The 16,422-nt window shown below is 41.9% G+C and overlaps 2 protein-coding genes across 4 annotated transcripts in view; both read right to left on the bottom strand.

Moving 5' to 3' along the window:
- Window positions 1-126: 126 nt before the first annotated feature.
- On the bottom strand, window positions 127-7,488 carry prkcsh (protein kinase C substrate 80K-H). The gene is made up of 18 exons (XM_053851415.1): window positions 7,411-7,488; window positions 7,074-7,198; window positions 6,669-6,785; window positions 5,334-5,429; window positions 5,200-5,257; window positions 4,905-5,022; window positions 4,710-4,839; window positions 4,533-4,617; window positions 4,261-4,339; window positions 4,076-4,159; window positions 3,837-3,998; window positions 3,667-3,757; window positions 2,830-2,899; window positions 2,613-2,702; window positions 2,459-2,533; window positions 2,290-2,389; window positions 2,051-2,210; window positions 127-317 (listed from the first exon to the last, which is right to left on the bottom strand). The coding sequence occupies exons 2-17, from the start codon at window positions 7,159-7,161 to the stop codon at window positions 2,064-2,066; spliced, it is 1,590 nt and encodes a 529-aa protein (XP_053707390.1). The 5' UTR covers window positions 7,162-7,198; window positions 7,411-7,488; the 3' UTR covers window positions 127-317; window positions 2,051-2,063.
- A 630-nt stretch (window positions 7,489-8,118) lies between these two features.
- The window catches only part of pde4a (phosphodiesterase 4A, cAMP-specific), a 58,436-nt gene continuing 50,132 nt past the window's right edge, over window positions 8,119-16,422 (bottom strand). For all 3 annotated transcript variants that reach the window (XM_053851227.1, XM_053851228.1, XM_053851229.1), the window contains 9 exons: window positions 14,225-14,318; window positions 13,982-14,145; window positions 13,818-13,916; window positions 13,585-13,749; window positions 13,410-13,509; window positions 12,850-13,004; window positions 12,028-12,150; window positions 11,643-11,825; window positions 8,119-11,464 (listed from right to left, as the gene is read on the bottom strand). In XM_053851227.1, coding sequence (XP_053707202.1) covers window positions 10,946-11,464; window positions 11,643-11,825; window positions 12,028-12,150; window positions 12,850-13,004; window positions 13,410-13,509; window positions 13,585-13,749; window positions 13,818-13,916; window positions 13,982-14,145; window positions 14,225-14,318 — 1,602 coding nt within the window. In that variant the 3' untranslated portion in view covers window positions 8,119-10,945. The remainder of the gene's footprint in view (window positions 11,465-11,642; window positions 11,826-12,027; window positions 12,151-12,849; window positions 13,005-13,409; window positions 13,510-13,584; window positions 13,750-13,817; window positions 13,917-13,981; window positions 14,146-14,224; window positions 14,319-16,422) is intronic.

Raw genomic sequence — 16,422 nt, 5'->3', positions numbered from 1 at the left:
CAGGTGGAAAGGTGAAGCTATTTAACTTGGGGAAAAAGGGGCAAATAAATGAAATTGTGCAGGATGGAGAGCATGGCTCCAGCAAGGGTGTGAGTGATGTCATCTGTGATGTCATTTAAAGAAGCCTTTGAAGCTTAAAACAGGTTTATTTGAAAACAATGGAATGATATCAGACAACACGCGTCAGTAAAACGGCAGAAAACCGAATGACTCCTTGGAATTTGCATCGATTGTTAGGGTTGACAGATGGCTAAGTGCTGCAGCTCCTGCGTGGCAACCGCATGTTGCCGCAGAGACGATGGTCCCTGAAGGTTGGCCTGGAAGAGTGAGAGCAAACATGTTAATATCTCAGACTTGTTGTGTCACGACTCCCCTGCTGTGAGGAGGAACAGAGATCTAGTCGCATGTACTCCCAGTAGACGTCTGCTCCCCAAAGGCTTAGCAGGTGACTCAAGGACAAAATATGAATCAACTCAAACCTCACCGTATTTGACAGGTTTATTACTCAAAAATACCCATATAAACAATTGCAGGTTGGGATAAGATTATTTTCTTAGCAGAGTTTTATATAAAAAAGTGAGGATTTAAGACATTTATTAACCAATAAATATCATGACAACAGTGAGACTAACCTGTGGAAACTTCAAATGGTTTCATACATTAAAAAAACAACACACACCACCGCCTGGATCCATGTATTTCGTAGGTCTCCCTCGTCTTTCTAGAGGATGGGCATGCAAGTCTCCAACACTTTCAATCCATGACTGGGTTCCAAAGGGACATTTCTGGTAAATTTTCGAAAAGTATCGAGCAAATTTCCATGTGAAGCTAATCTTGAGAATTTTGGAAATATGCCATATTGGACGCTTTCCATGGGATTTAATGGGAATTAACAGGGAATACACGAAATCCAAGCATAAATATAAACAGACTGGAGCTGGGAATTAACAGGAATTTAGTGGGAACCATGAGGGAATACATGATATCCAAGCATAAACATGCACAGAAGTCATATAAAAACATCCATATGAAATGTTTTCAACAGATTTATTTGCAGCTACAACAAGGAACACTGGGTTGAATATTACCCCACTCATTGAAAAACGCATCCCATCCAAAAATCTCCACAAAGTCTCATTCAAAACGTCCCTCCAAAACATCATGCAAACTATTATACAATACTTATACTACACTATTCGTATATTTCCTATTTGAATATTTTATAAACAGATTTCCCCATAATATCACCGAAACGTGCTTCATTTTGTTTCGGCCACAAGCTCAAATGTGTGCCCACACTAGTCTGTGTGCTTCAGGCTTTAAAGTGGGGTCCAGTCCCGGGGATGGAGGCATGCACAGTACCAGTAGGGGGTGTTGGTCCAAGCAGCCATGCAGTCGGCAGTGTGCTCCATGCATGTGAGTGAGGGATGGCTTGGACATTTAAGTGGATTTGAATGGACTGTTTTTGTCAGTCAACTTTATGCTAAAACTATATTGAATATGAATAATAAGTATGAAGTTTATTCCTGTTCACATCCTTAAACTCCCATGGAAAGTTTCCATTTTGGAAAATTTGTGGAATTTTTTTAGCTCTCCTCCAGGACCAATCGAATGTCAGAAGTGAAATCTCAATAAACATCAATCCAGGATGAGAACGAAATGGTTCATTGTAATGCAGATGCAGGTACATTTTTTCCATGTACACAAAATTAAATGTCATTTTCAACTTCAAATAGAACAAAGTCCTGCATGCAATAGTGAAATAATATTTAAACTTTTAATAACGTACTTCATCTTGCAGTGGCACAATGAAGATAAGTAAAACATCTTAACACTATTGAACTGCAGTTTTTTCCCTTTGTTAGCGCTTCTATTTGCAGTGAAGGACATTATGCTGGTCCTGCTGCCACTTTATTCTTCCTCTAACCTGAAGCTGCAAGTGCAAAACCTAATCCTCTCAGCAAAAATGGCTGACGTGCATGTGAATTTATGAACAGACAGTTCACTTCGACACTAGTAAATGACTTTTTAAAGCCAAAAAGGGACTCACAAAGCAGGCTGCTCTAGAGCTCCTCGTGGACATCCGACAGACTGTCTGGGCTGGGCGGCTCCTGGCACACGGCCGGAGTGGTGAACTCCATCAGGTACTCACAGCGGCTGGGCTCTGATGTGGCCGTCACGACCGTCTCTTTCCCACATGTTAACTTGACCTGTCAGAGGAATAGCATTGACTAATACTCTTTTTTTCCGCACGTTTAATGTATGATGAAGTCCAATGGTGACACCAACCGTTGTGGACCTGTTTGGACCTTGCCAGCACCCTGTGCCGTGCTCGTACTTCATCACCGAGTAGACATCAGTTTCAGGCCCAGCCCATTTCCCCCATGAACTACAGAGAGACAAGTATTGAACACACTTAAAATGACAGAATCATCAAGAAAATGAAACCTAGCTTTACCCCAAGTTGGTCTCTGAGCCACCATATTTGGGTTTCTGTGACACTCTGTCGAAGGGGCAGAGCCTGTAGATGTACCTGAGAGAGAATACGTTTCAGCTGGAGCATATCAAGGTATAGAAACGTCAACATTTAACAGCCTACAGTGAGCACATACTCGCTAGTTGTGAGCTCGTAACACTGACTGTAGAGGTATCCGAACTCAGCCTCGGGTCCGAAGTCAAAGGTCACTTCCTTCTCCAGGTTGCTGTGGACAGAAGCAACACATTAAATCCCCAGCAAGCAATGCTGAAATACAATCTGCAGTGGCTTTTAGGGCTGGGGTTGTGCATCAGTGGAAAAAAGGCTCCATCGTAGTCAGACCGATTACTTACTTGATTTGATCATCCACTTCCCGGAGAGCTCGCTCGGCCTCATCAAATTCACTCCTGGCTTTCTGAGCAGCTGCGGGGGAAATGTACCATCACCGTCAGTCCAGCGCGCACAGACGCCAATTTCCTTTGTACTTATTATGACATCCCACGAAAACATTCGTGCCGCGTCTTATTTGTGTCTCAAATTAAATCTCCAATGACCGAATTCCATAATGAATAGACGAACATTTGGGTCCTGTTTATTGGGGAGAGCTGCGAGCTAATGGAATGGAAATTTGTCGAGAAGGTCACGACAATGAGTTAGGCAAGTTGTGAGTGGAATACAGCAAGCTAACCGAAGCTAATGTTTAACACATCAAGCATCATTCATATGCTGTGTACAAGACCACAAAACAGAAGGTTGACAGCTACATTTCCGACAAGTTGCTTCAGCTATTTTGTTTTGTGTTCACCCATATTCATAACCTCATCAGAGTCATCAGAATTTAACATGAGCTACATTCTAAAATATCCAAAACTATCACGAAAATCTTAAAATGAAAACAAATCTGATCAAATCATTTCAGATTTCACAACGCTGAGAATGTTAATCACAGAATTGACCACCAACTCAGGCGTCTTTGTCTGGGTGTGGTGAGGATGGCGACTATCTCCACTCCGCAAACATTACGCGTTCTTGACAACAATAGCACCCCCTACTGGAGAGTTTAACACACTGCGCACATGAACAAAGCAAAGGACAGTTCCCTTCCCAAGCGCAAGTTATGAGGCACATTTAAGTGAAAACAAGCGTTCTATTGTGCCAAGTGATTTCATCCTCTATACATATGCACTTACTATCAATGAGGAGCTGGGTTTCCTCATCGTATGGCGGCATAGTCCCCTCATCTTCATCCTTCTTGTCCTGAGTGTGTACTGTAGGGGGTGGCTGTGTAGCAATAATGTGACATTCAGTGACCTCACCAGACATCTAGCAGTGACGTAACTCATTGCCTGAGACAGACTACCTTGTAGTCTGCCATGTCAGGATCATCATCTTCTTCATCCTCCTCCTCCTCTTCGTCTTCATCTTCAGGAATGTCGTCTTCAGGGTACTGCTCAGAGTCACTGTCAGAGACCGGCTCTGTTGTTTCTTCCTGAGCAACCTCCTCTGGAACCACTTCTTTGGTCTGTTCCAGAAAAAAAAAAAGCGTCACAAAGAGAAGTTGTAGAAGAAGAGCTTCCCGAAGAGGGCGGAGTCGCTTACGTCAGACACATATTTATCTTTAATGCTGCTCCAAATGGTCTCGAAAGCTACTGGATCTACCCGGTCGACTCCTCCAAGAATGGTCTGAACAAGAGCAGAATAAACTTCAGCTTTCAAAACAAAATATTAATCCTTGCACATGCTTAGGTCAATTACAAATTCAACATGAACAAGAACATTCTCACCTGAGCTTCCAGCTCTGTAAAAGACCCATCTGAATCAGGATCCAGCTCCAGGTGGGATTGAAGATCCGCCACAGTGACACTAAAAACAATTGCATTTTCTATTAAATTCATGAAAGAAATAGAAATATCCTCATCTAACATCACACTCAAGTATTTGGAAATAAAGCTTAATCTAATAATAATAAAAAAAACATTGATATACATCACAGAACTTCAAAGACCAGTATGGTCATCCACATTCTATATTTATGAAAGACTTCATTAATACTCACAAGCCATCAGCATCACCGTCCAGTTCCAGAAACACTTCAGCCATTCGGACTTTGTCCTTCTCTTTACGCATAACCTCCTTTTGAGCTGGAACAAAACAAGCTCCATCTCACAACTGCACTTTTAATTCCTAAAAGCATTCATGTTGTCATCGTCCAACAATGATAAGCAGCATTTACCTTCCCAAGCCTTAAGATGGCGCTCTTTAGCTTCTTTTTCCGGCTGTTCAGCTGTTTCCTTTACAGTACGTTTGGCTTCCAGCTTGTCTTCTAGATCTTTCTTTCCAACCTGAAGCTCCGCAATTTTGGCCTGAAATACATCGCAAATTTCAGCTACAGTACTGAAGATTAACAGTCAGCATAACTGAGCCGCACCTTTTTGTCCTCCAGTCCTCTTTTCGCCTCTCGAATAAGCTGCTGCTTAAGCAAAAAGCCCTCCTTCGCGATTTCAGCCAAATGATGAAGCTTGGCCTTTTCTTCGCGCCCCAGTTCTCTGTCAGACAAATGAGATGTGAGAAGTTATTCAATATATTTGTCACCGGCCAGACACTTCCTGCTTTCATTAAACTCCCCAGTACTTCACGCAAACAACCATTTCATTTTATACAATGAGGGAAATTCATCAAAAGATGAGTTGGAAAGTGCGAGTACAAACAAACAGTATACTCACTTGCATGTGTTTTGACAGGCAGCTCCACTATTGTACTCATCCGTTGTGTCACAGCAGTCTTAGCAAAAAAAAAAAAAAAAAAAAACGAAACATATTACTATAAATTCTTATATTCTGAGGTGAGAATTTCTTACCGCAAATTCCATCGTTAATACGAGATGAAGGGATAAAGAGTGGTCGGAATCCTGCATTGGTGCAATGGAAGCTGCCGTTGGGACAAGCAGCAGTGCCTTAAGGTAAAAAAAACAGTGTCTGTTGATTACAAAATTTCTTTTAACTATGTTAAGGTAGAATATTATACATTGGACTAAGTGTTAGAACACTGTAATTTACTTTATGTCATAAAATCTGAATTAGCAGGTGTAATGCTTGCCAACTATATGCAAGTTTACACTGCAAAAATGCATCTCTAACAATAGCAGCTAGAAATCCATGTTTCTATACAGGTTGAGTTACTCCACTAATATCCATTTTGAGAAGGATATTAAAATCAAAATGAGTAGCATTTGCTGCAGATCTGAACTCATCTATTCTTTCGTCATGATTTTTCCATGACATATTTTCCATAAAAATGTAGCGGTATTGCCAACAAACATATACAGTGGTACCTCGACCACAATCCGTTCCAGACGGCCGTTCGAGAAGCGATTTGTTCAAAATCTGAATCATTTTTTCCCATTACAATGAATGGAAAAAGAAATAATGCGTTCCAAGCCTTAAAATAGGCTTTTGTAGGAGTGAATGTGGAGTGTCTGCTGCAGGTGCGCTGTTCCTCTATGTGTGTGGCCGCTGCATGTGGGAGGGGTTGCCGAGTGAGTGACGTCTCTCCAGAAGTGAAGAGGCGCCCGGTGCGTGTCCAGCTCTGAATGTGCGCTTCTGTGCAGTTTGGCTGTGACAAAGTCATAAACCAAGTCACGCTCTGTCCCAGACTCGCCTCATCCCTGTCCCAGCTCCAGCCCACAACAGGACATCAAACCCTGGAGTGTGAGCTCCAGCATCGGAGGTGTGGAGAGCGAGCACCTCCCCTGTGACACTCTACCACGGTCCAGTGTGGAGACAGGAAAGGTTTTACACCTCAATATGAAGAAAAAACAGTCAGTAAATGTAGCTAACGGGACACGTCTGCATACAGAGGCTGCGTTATACACAATAACAAAGCGCGTCGTGGGTCAGCTGATCGGTCCGCGCATGTTATGGTTTTTCTGGCTTCAAAATCCAAAGCAAAAAAAATCTCAAAATTTTTGTTCGAACAATTTGTTCAAAGTCCGGGACGTTCGAAAACTGAGGTACCACTGTAATTGCAAACGCAAACTTAATGACAGATATACGAATAAAAATGATGAGTACATCAGCTAATTTGACTATTTCCAAACCTAGTTGGCTTTGTTTACAATGCACAGTGTCTCTCTTGTAGTTATACTTCAATGTGACTGCAACTACAGTAACTGATTTGAAACATCCATATGTACCTGGTTCATCTGACCCATCAGTGCAGTCACAGTAGTCATCATTCACTCGGTCAAAGGGAATAGTGCGGGAACCGTCCAAGCAGGTAAAGGGTTTGCCTTCTTCATAGAACTGTCGCTCTGTCAAGATAGTCCATTTAACCCATCACTTAAAACTACGAACATCTCTTAACATGGAAAATACATTTTCATTTGAGTGTTACATGTGGATGAATAATAAAATCTAATTCATCCACACATCACAACATGGCTTAGAGGTTATAGCAGAAATGGTGAACGATTGAGTTATGGAAACATCACAAAATAAACTTTAGGACTCGCACCTGATTTCCTTCACAGTTCAAAAGGAATGTATCAGCCTAACAAGGTATAAAAGACGAAAAATACTGTGGCGTGAAATGAAATTACTTGAAAGTGGGACTCCGCGAGGACGTTGAACCTCCACGCCAAAGACTCCGACACTTAGCAGCAGCAACAGAAAGAAATGACAGGACATGGTGGCACCTCCAGGAGTCGACTCAGCGTCAGCGGACCTGCTCATCATAAAACCATGAGCATTTTCAAAACTGCTCTATGAACACCATCATGCAGAGGCGCACTGCCGTGACAAGGATGCTTAGCTTGATGCTAACTATGAAACGTACAGCAAAATTAGACAATAGTACCGAAAATAAATTGCTATCAGTCGAAGATACAATGGTACTAAGAGCCCCTGCGTGATTTACTATCGAAATATAGGTCATACCTTTCGAACCTTGGAGGTAATGACTCTTGTCTTGGAAGGACAAAGCTAACAGCTAGTCATTACCGGTTACAAATTAACTTCCGTATACTCAATGGGCATGCGCAGTTCCTCTACCATAGCTACTGTGGAGCTCCGTGATTGGTTAGTTTCTACTGTGAATAAATTTGATTGGTTGTGGGAATCTCATTGAATACTGCTCAATGACGTTGACAGCTACAAACAAGAAAATACATCAAAATGCAATTAAATGTCCTTGGATTAATGAATAAATAAATATCATAAATTACATTTGTTCAGTCATTACGAGATTAAAGTTGTAATATCACGAGAAATACTTGACATGTAATCGGTGATAGTTTTTACAGTTAGAAGTTACAATATTCTTTTATTTTGATCCCTTTTATGCTGTTTTTTAAATGGTTTTATTGTTGCTAATATCGATAGCATCTATAAACATGGGTATTTATTGATGAGGGCACATTAAATGCTGACATATTAAATATATATTGTGTTCATATTTTTACTGATAGGAACATTCCCCAGGGCCACTGACTGATAAAGCCTTTCCAACAAAAACGGTGAAATATATTATAAAATAAGTGTTACGTCTCTCCTTGTTTTCAACGAATCGTTCCTGCTGCAAAAAAAGAAAACCTAATTTCGCCATTTCAAAGAAACAAGACAAACTGTTTAATATAAAAATCTTGTTTTATTTGTATTTGTGACACACTTTACAGTACCGAACAGTGAAATAAAAAAAAAATATACTGATATACTATAATATTGTTTTTTATATATATATCTATATATATGTTTGTTTATTAAATGTATTTATTCACAAAATGACACCTCAGCTTTGTCAAGAGGAAAAACCTTCATAAAAATAATATAATAAAAAATAACTCGGACACTTTTACACATTACGGCAAGTAAATTTACAAATATTACAATCATTTCATGGTTTCCCCCTTGAACTACTTGCTCTCTTGTGAACAAACACATGATTTAAAGCCCAAAAATATTGAATCGAGGGAGTCGGTCTGCAACTACTCAACCTGACAGCGACCCCGGCCACCGTGAGACGCACATTTCTGCCATCCTCAGGTCAGTGATTTAAGTTACTAAGAAACACAGGTGACAGGAATGGCAGATAAGGAGACACTTTTCTTTGAGTGTCACATCCCGTGTGACTATTTTAGCTTATATTTGACCTCATCAGTCAAACAAAACTCACGAGACCCATTAATAAGACTAGTTTGATTCCGCCTCATGATCAACACTGACTATTATACAACAAGTGATTTCGCTTAAAGGAATATGATTAACAGTTGACGCCCAAATCACCAGCACAAACGTCACACGACTCAACACACAGTCTGCCTCCGGACCTGACAAAATAAAGTGCTGATACAGATATATTTGATTCAACAATAGGTGAGGCCAAGCAAATCAAAGTGTGAAGTAAAAACGTGACGCTGTGACCCGCACTGTTTCTCTAAAGTGGTCATTTGTAAATCAACATGACTTCAGTAAATTCATCATTTACAATCCAATAGTACAATATTTACACGACGCTTACAGATATATATATATTTATATCCATATGATCCCTTGTCCCGACCGACTACCAGAATGATATAAAAATAAACTGTACACAAAGTGTTCAAAGAAAACGCATCCCATGGTTTTCCTTTGATCATTTAAAAACAATGGCAGCAATCAAGTGAATAATTTTCTTGATAAGAAACAATTGCTACAGTATCGTGTTTGTATGGCAATTAAATATTAAGTCTTTCGAGCTTAAGACACGACGAGAAGCCACGGAAACGAAGCAACATCTTCAAAAGAAAGTGTGCATATGGGAGTCACTGCATTGGTAATCCTGGATTCCCGTCCACCGAGTCAGTGTGACAGCAACAGAGCAGTTCAAGCACACACACTGAGCTGTGGCTTCTTCTGGAGAGCTCAGTAACTGACCTGCAGAAACCAGCTCCCGACAAACACTCCTTACGTCACTATTATTATTTGTCCTTACCCTGTCAATAACGAAAAGAAAGGTGTGCTGTGAGCCTGTGACCGTGTCAGTGAGATACAAAAACACAAACGCTTTTTATGTCATTCATTATCATCTGCTTGTTCCCTTGAATGCAGACGGCTGGAGCCATGTACCTGGGGGCAGGGGGCAGAGGTCACCATGGGCGGGTCGCCAGTCCATCGCAGGGTACATATTGACAAACTACCTTCTGTAAGGAGAACATCAAACTATGTCTCATCTTTGATCACAGATTTACGATGCGGAAACAACACATTCGTCATGTTTGTCAGAGCACTGCAATAAGCCATGTTTACTTTATGAACGGGGGGGGGTGAATTCACAAAGGGGGATACACACAGGATGTGTGTACATATACTGTTTACATATGTGTGTATCCTGCTTCTGACATTAAGGCAAAAATGCATGAGGATGACTGGAGAACCACAGAGCTGTTCCTCTTTGCTTCAACATCCCTGATACTCCACCTAATTCTCTCATCTCCAAACTACCTTTACTTTGGTGAGAATCATTGCAGATGGTGTGAAATAGTTGTTCTGCTGATGCATCAAACGTTGAGTATAAAGTAGGCAAAATATGCATCTCATGGCTTATAGATTATTCAAAGCAAAACTGGTGGTGGTGTTGGTAGATTATTAGATTACCAGAAGAGCAACAAAGGAAGACCTTCATCTGAAACAAATACATCACCACAGAACTGGCCACAACACCGTGAGTAAAGAGATTTTTAACAAGAGACAATCGAAAATATGACAACGAAATCAGACACTCGCGTCCCACAATGCATTGCTTCGTGACAGCTCCGTTCAGGAAGCCGGTGTGTCAAAAAGGCACAGAGCCATCTTGCACCAGTAGCGCTCCTCCTTGTAAAGGGAACAGGGGTGTGGGACGTTTACGCCCCTCATCGCAGCATCTTCCTCCCAGACTGTGTGGACACTTTTTTTTTTCTTTCCGACAGAAATGGAAAAAAAAAAAATCACTCGGACGTGTAGCTTTTTTAAGAGAACAGTTTTTGGAAAGACACATGAATTACTAATACTGACTAAACACAAGCTATACCCCATTAAGAGATGGCTTTTTCCAAAGAGACTGATCTGTTTCCCTCGCTGGAATGCACACACACAAACACACACAGTGTGTGTCTGCAAGAAAGAAGCAGGTTATTGCAAATGTACTGCATCACGGACCTCACATCAACATTGGACCATGTTTCTGTGTGTGCATTGTGGTCACAGAGCGCTACCCCACCGTCCTCCCTCCCACCCCAAGATGTCCACTTGTCTAGTAACCTCGTAATCCTCGTGAAACCGGTCGAAGGAATTGCCACAACTCCGGATCTACAGTTGCTGTGTATTTAACTTCTCTTTACGCAATTATTCCCTTTTTGAAAAATATACTCAAAAGGTCTGTATTGTCATTGCAGTCTAGGTTTGACCATAGAAACATGACGAGGATCATGTGTGCAAGTGAGGACGGAGAAACTCATGTATCTTCAGCTTGTGAAGAAGAATCCTCCTCCTCCTCTACAGGAGTTGTGTCGGAAAGTCTCTCCTTATCACATCTCACCTCCAGCTCGGATTTTAATTCCTCCTCTTCAGCCTCCTCCTCCTCCATTGCTACTTCGTCTTCCTCCTCGATGATGTCCTCGTTTTCCTCCTCCACCATAATGTCCTCATCCTCCTTCTTGCCCTCCTCGTCTTCATCCTCATCCTCCTCCCCTTGGCTGCAGTCATGTGCCGTGTGGTTCGTGGACTTGTCCGCCTCGTCGTCCTGCTCTATCTGCGAGCTGTCTTCCAGCGTGAGCTCGAACTTAAATTTGTCCATGCAGGCGTTGAGCTCCTTGTCCTGACACACAGGAGGAGGCGAGGGACTTTGTGGAATGGTGCTCTGGTACCAGTCTCGGTTGTCCTCTAGAGTGTCCAGAATGTCCTGTGCGTCGGGATGGACCAGGTCCCCCCATGTCTCCCACAGCGGGTGGACAATGTAGTCAATAAAGCCCACCTACAAAGAGAAAAGAAAAAGAGAAAGTGAGTCACGCTGTCAACACCTGAAAATAAACATTAATAATGTACAAAGGCGACTGCTGCGATCACAGACGACTGACAATCATTCTGCGCCGCAGTTCTCAGCCCACTGACGGTGCCAACAGACATCCAGCGGTGTGGCGCTGACTCATTACCTGACTCTTCTCCACAGATGCAGTGTGTTTGTCACACATCGGGCTGATCTCCATGCCGCGTTCTCTTTCTTTGTCTCCTTGCCGGAAAAATTCCTCCATGATTCTCTCCGTCCACTGGCGATACACAGCGAGAGGCTTCGTGGGATTGCTGAGGTCAGCACAGTGCACCATGTTCCTCAACACCTACGTGACAGCACACACAGGTTACTTGCTGGATGTTTCACTTGCTGGACTTAACCATTTAATATTTGATTTGACTCCTTCTTCATGGACACATTGAATACTGTGGTGCACATGGAATTGGTGCACTGCAAAATGCCTCTGTGAAATCTGTAAAAATTAACACAATTCTCAGCCATAATAAAAAAATGACTGTTCTTCTTACCTGTATCCGATCAGTGTAATGATCGAGAAGCAGAACCCCTGAACTCGTCACCTTCTTGGTTTCGACCATGGTCTTGAGGTCCGCCAGCAAACTCATGTGTTTAGACATGTCTGTCGCCAAAACCTGGAAGTGCATTTCAATAGTTCATAGAAATAGGTCATAGAAAGAAAGATTGATACTAAATAAAAGGGTGAGACGTTGAAACTCATTTGTTGACATGACAGTCATTAGACTAGTCAACATCCTGAACAACAAAATAAACCACAAAAGCTGTTTCGAGCATCTGTAAGACAAGATTCCAGTGTCAGTCCAACAAGGTATATTTCAAATGAGTCCTATGGTATGCGGAAGATAAGACCAGGGCCTACAGTACGTATGGACACTTTCATGAGGACTAAATAGAAAAAAGCGTCATAAAAAAATGAAAAAAAATAAAATGGAAAAAAAAACCGAATAATGCTAAAATAATCAACAGTAAAACGTTTTTTTTTTAAATAAATAAATAAAAAAAGAAAACATAATTCAAAAAGTCTGAAAAAACTATTTAAAATGGTCATCATAATTAATTTGTATCTTTTTTTTAAAAATGAAGAAAAAAATATGCATATATATGTATGATGTATATATATAATAAGTCTATTTCCGTCTCCACTTGATCTGATGGATCAAAATATATAAATTGACAGGACAAAACGATGGAACATTTGGGCTCATATTTGCCATGAACTCAAGAGGGCAGATAAATCCAGGCAGAGAGGGGCTCTGGGGCCACACAGCGCCCAGGTCTGATGAAAGTATTGGGGTAGGAAACGTCACACTCACCATATCTATGACAAGTTTCCTCAGACTTTGTCTCTGCCGCTTGCTGAGGTTCTGAAAGATGTCACAGTTGTCCTCATGAAGCAGCTTGAAGCCCACAGCCAGGTGATGATTTTCCAGCACCGACTCGTCGTTGTACATCAGAGCCAGTTCTGAGTCTGTTGGCAGTTGGGAGCATTCCATCAAATGTACGTACGACGTCAACAAGTTTGACTACACAAAGTAATCCAGCATAAAAATGGGGCATTTTGCAACTGTTTTGTATTTATTTATTTCCCTGTGAAGCTGTTTTAGAAAACAACAACCTGGAGAAAGTGTAACTAAACATGCTCTCCATCTTTTTCACCTTGAAACTGAATTTTTAAAATCAAGGTTTCTCATCTCCTCACAACCCTGTTGAAGGTCTACGCAGAGGAAAATCAGCTAATGCAGCATACCGAACACTGTTGGATCAAGACTTAAAAAATGAAAAATATCATCTATATGACATCTCTCCCTACAAATAGTTACATATTAACTCCCAGCACGTTTTTATGAATAAATATTTGGACCAGAAGACTCACTTGTGTTTATGAGGAACTGGTTGGAGACCCCTGGGTGGTCCACATCATGTATGGCAGCAGCAAATAAAGCAGCTAGTATTTCCAGATCAGTGAACACAGCCTGGCAAAGAGGAGTCAAATGCATCATCCAACAGCAACCCTCAAATCAACTGAGTTCCTTAAAAACACTCTTTACATCGAGAGCTGGTGAGGAGAGCAGAACATGTGTTGACTGAGTGACATCGGCAGCGTGGAGGCTGTTGTGGTAGGCCACGTTGGCATGGTAGTGATCCTCTAGCGTCATAACATAGGTGACAAATGTATCCACTGGGATGCGGAACGTTTTGAGGAGATCTCTTTCCTACAGCAGGGAAACACGAGAGGTCACACAGGTGTCATGGGCTAGCCGCTATTTTAAAGGTTTCCCACCTGAAAAATGGCAAACATAATGCAGCTGAGGGGTCGGTTGTTGGAGAACTCTGCCACACGAAAGATATTAAGGCCCCACTTGTTCAGGTCATCCAGCTCCTGAGGACAAAATAGACACGTCAGATGGTGTTTTTTGGTGACGCTATGAGACTGAATCACGTTACCCTGGCTAAAGAATCCTCGTGTTCCGTCTTCACACCGAAGCGAGGCAGGGTGGAATTGGAAAGGCTGGAACTGTGCGTGAGCTTCTTCACTCCGCTGATGTGACACATGGGCTTCTCCCTCTCCCTTAAGGTGGGCGACGGGATCTCCACCTCGTTCTGCTTATCTGCAGGCGCGAGCAGAAATCGGAGATGATCATCAGGTGAGCTCACCGCGGCAGCTGAAAAACGGCAACGTGCCTTTACCTAGAAAGGTCGTGGAAATGTACTCTGACACCTGGTTCCCTGAGCGGCTCATCTCTGACAGATGGGACAGTTCTCTGTTCAACATCCTCTTGAACTGCGGGGACAAAGCAGGGTCTTCAGTTAGACCACTACAGTTCCTCAGTGTGCAGCTACTGCTCGAACAATCCACAACACCTCACTCCAGGAAAAACAGAAAACAACATTTTCTAACCAAATTTGACCCATTTCGGAGTGAAGCCCAGGAGTGTCCAACATTTCCAGCTTTGGCGATGCAAAATAAAATGTCTCTCATACTGTAGAGGTCTAAAAATGCAGGGAGATTTTGTACAAATTTCCATGCAGAGAGCCACAAGTTTTGTTAAATGAGGACACAGTGTGGCATCGTACACATCATGGCACCGGGCCCAAGGTCAGTCGCGTGTTCTCCTTCTAGCCAAAAATTCACACCTGAATTTAAGAAAAGTAGGTGGTGCTCAAAAACAGAGGTCCACGCTTGTTCTATCAAAGGAACAAAACTACAAAGGAAACCTACTTATTTATGTACTTTTGGTCTCAAACAGTATGATTTATGAAACTGAAATGCTGGGAAGGTTAAAGCGACTGCAGACCCTTTATAAAAGACTTAAACAACAACATGCTATTTTCAATGAGATACAGTTAAAAGTGAGCCGCAAGAACAGTCCTCCTTTTATTACTTACTTTTCATTACTTTCTTGCATTAGTTTGTTTCATATTTTGATCAACTCCACAGCCAGGAGACGCTGCCACTGATGTGAAAGGAAATCACTCAATAGTAATCTTATTCTCTTTACTTTTGCACTCTTTTTGTAGCTTTTTCTTGAGTTTAGTTGGTTTGATTTATCCACCTCAACAACTGATTGAACTGCGTTTGTTTTGATCCACTGTGTAGTGTTTACACGAAGACGGTGGACGGTGGACCACACTTTCAAACAAGAGCCTCATCTGAAGACAAGCCGCCAGAAAAACAACCTACATCAGTATTTTAGCTTTGTATAGTCGATCCTCCTGTACAATTGGTTGTTTACATGTACAGTATTTTTCAAAATATTGCGTCTTTCTTTCCCTCTCGGTTTATCTGAACTTTTATTTTTTAATAGATGCACTTCATAGAGAAGTAAAATGACTTTTTTACAGAACTATATGCTCATGCTGTGTGTGTACTTTTCATTTCATTCAGTTTATCACTAATAAAAATAAATACCTTAATTTAAACGCTATAAATGATGATTAACAAAATAAGAATTAAAAACAAAAATTCTAAAATGAATAATCACCATCCAACAGATAGTTGTTTCCCATTATGTTCCAGTCTTATGTGAGAAACGCAACCATTGCACAAGTCATAATTCAGATAAATCAAATATCCCATCACTGAAACTGATGGGTAAATGAACTATGATAAGAACACACCTATAAATGATCCGTTTTTTTTGGCGTGAGGTCGATGGAAAAACAACTATATAACTCCACGGAGACACAATGTCATGAGGACAAGAGCTTTCAGTCTGCGCCCTACTGACTGAACAATCTCCTAAGCAACCGGAGCGGTTGCCGTGGAAACTACCTCCACACAGTCAGTCAGTCTCCCTGTGAGCGAGAGAGTGGTGGCTGTTTGGTGACAATCTGTTGGAACAGGCAGGTGTCTCTGACCGTTACCAAGGTCGCCCCCCCCCCCTCCTCCCCATTGTTGCACTCCTCCCTCACTTATCTCACTCCCTTTGCTTCTATTTCCTTGTAAACAGGACATCCTCGGTGACAAACCTCGCTCTGTGTTTGGCTTCTTAGCCCTCGTATGAACTACGATCCGCCAGTGCTCACATAGTACCAGCTGTCAGCCTGAATCAGACATCAGAGGCTAGAAATGCAAGTCAGGCCCAGTGGCACACATTGGCAGCCCAAACCCCTCTCTTTCACTCTTGTTTGGCCTCTCACTCTCTGTACTTCTTTCACTGATGCTGTATCGCTGAGTCATAGCTGCCAACCAACATTTGGAGAGCACCAGTCCCAGTGCCCGGGCAGACACTTCATTACAAACACACACACAAACATCATGAGCCACGACTGGGACGACACCCAGTAACACAAGCGGCGCTATTTCAAACTCTAAATCAAGATCTCCCAGAACCAGCGACGCCTCAATCTCATCTATAAATATTAAAATACAAACACACATGACC

The sequence above is a fragment of the Synchiropus splendidus genome, chromosome 19 (assembly GCF_027744825.2).
Source record: "Synchiropus splendidus isolate RoL2022-P1 chromosome 19, RoL_Sspl_1.0, whole genome shotgun sequence".
Classification (NCBI taxonomy): domain Eukaryota; kingdom Metazoa; phylum Chordata; class Actinopteri; order Syngnathiformes; family Callionymidae; genus Synchiropus; species Synchiropus splendidus.
This window is presented reverse-complemented; position numbering and strand designations above follow the sequence as displayed.

Excerpts from the sequence above, each read along its gene's own strand:
- prkcsh (XM_053851415.1), bottom strand. The coding sequence starts at position 7,161 with ATGTCCTGTCATTTCTTTCTGTTGCTGCTGCTAAGTGTCGGAGTCTTT. Across the intron at positions 3,999-4,075 it reads AAGATAAATATGTGTCTGAC|ACCAAAGAAGTGGTTCCAGA; the intron begins GTAAGCGACTCC and ends TTTCTGGAACAG. Across the intron at positions 2,534-2,612 it reads TACGAGCTCACAACTAGCGA|GTACATCTACAGGCTCTGCC; the intron begins GTATGTGCTCAC and ends ATTCTCTCTCAG.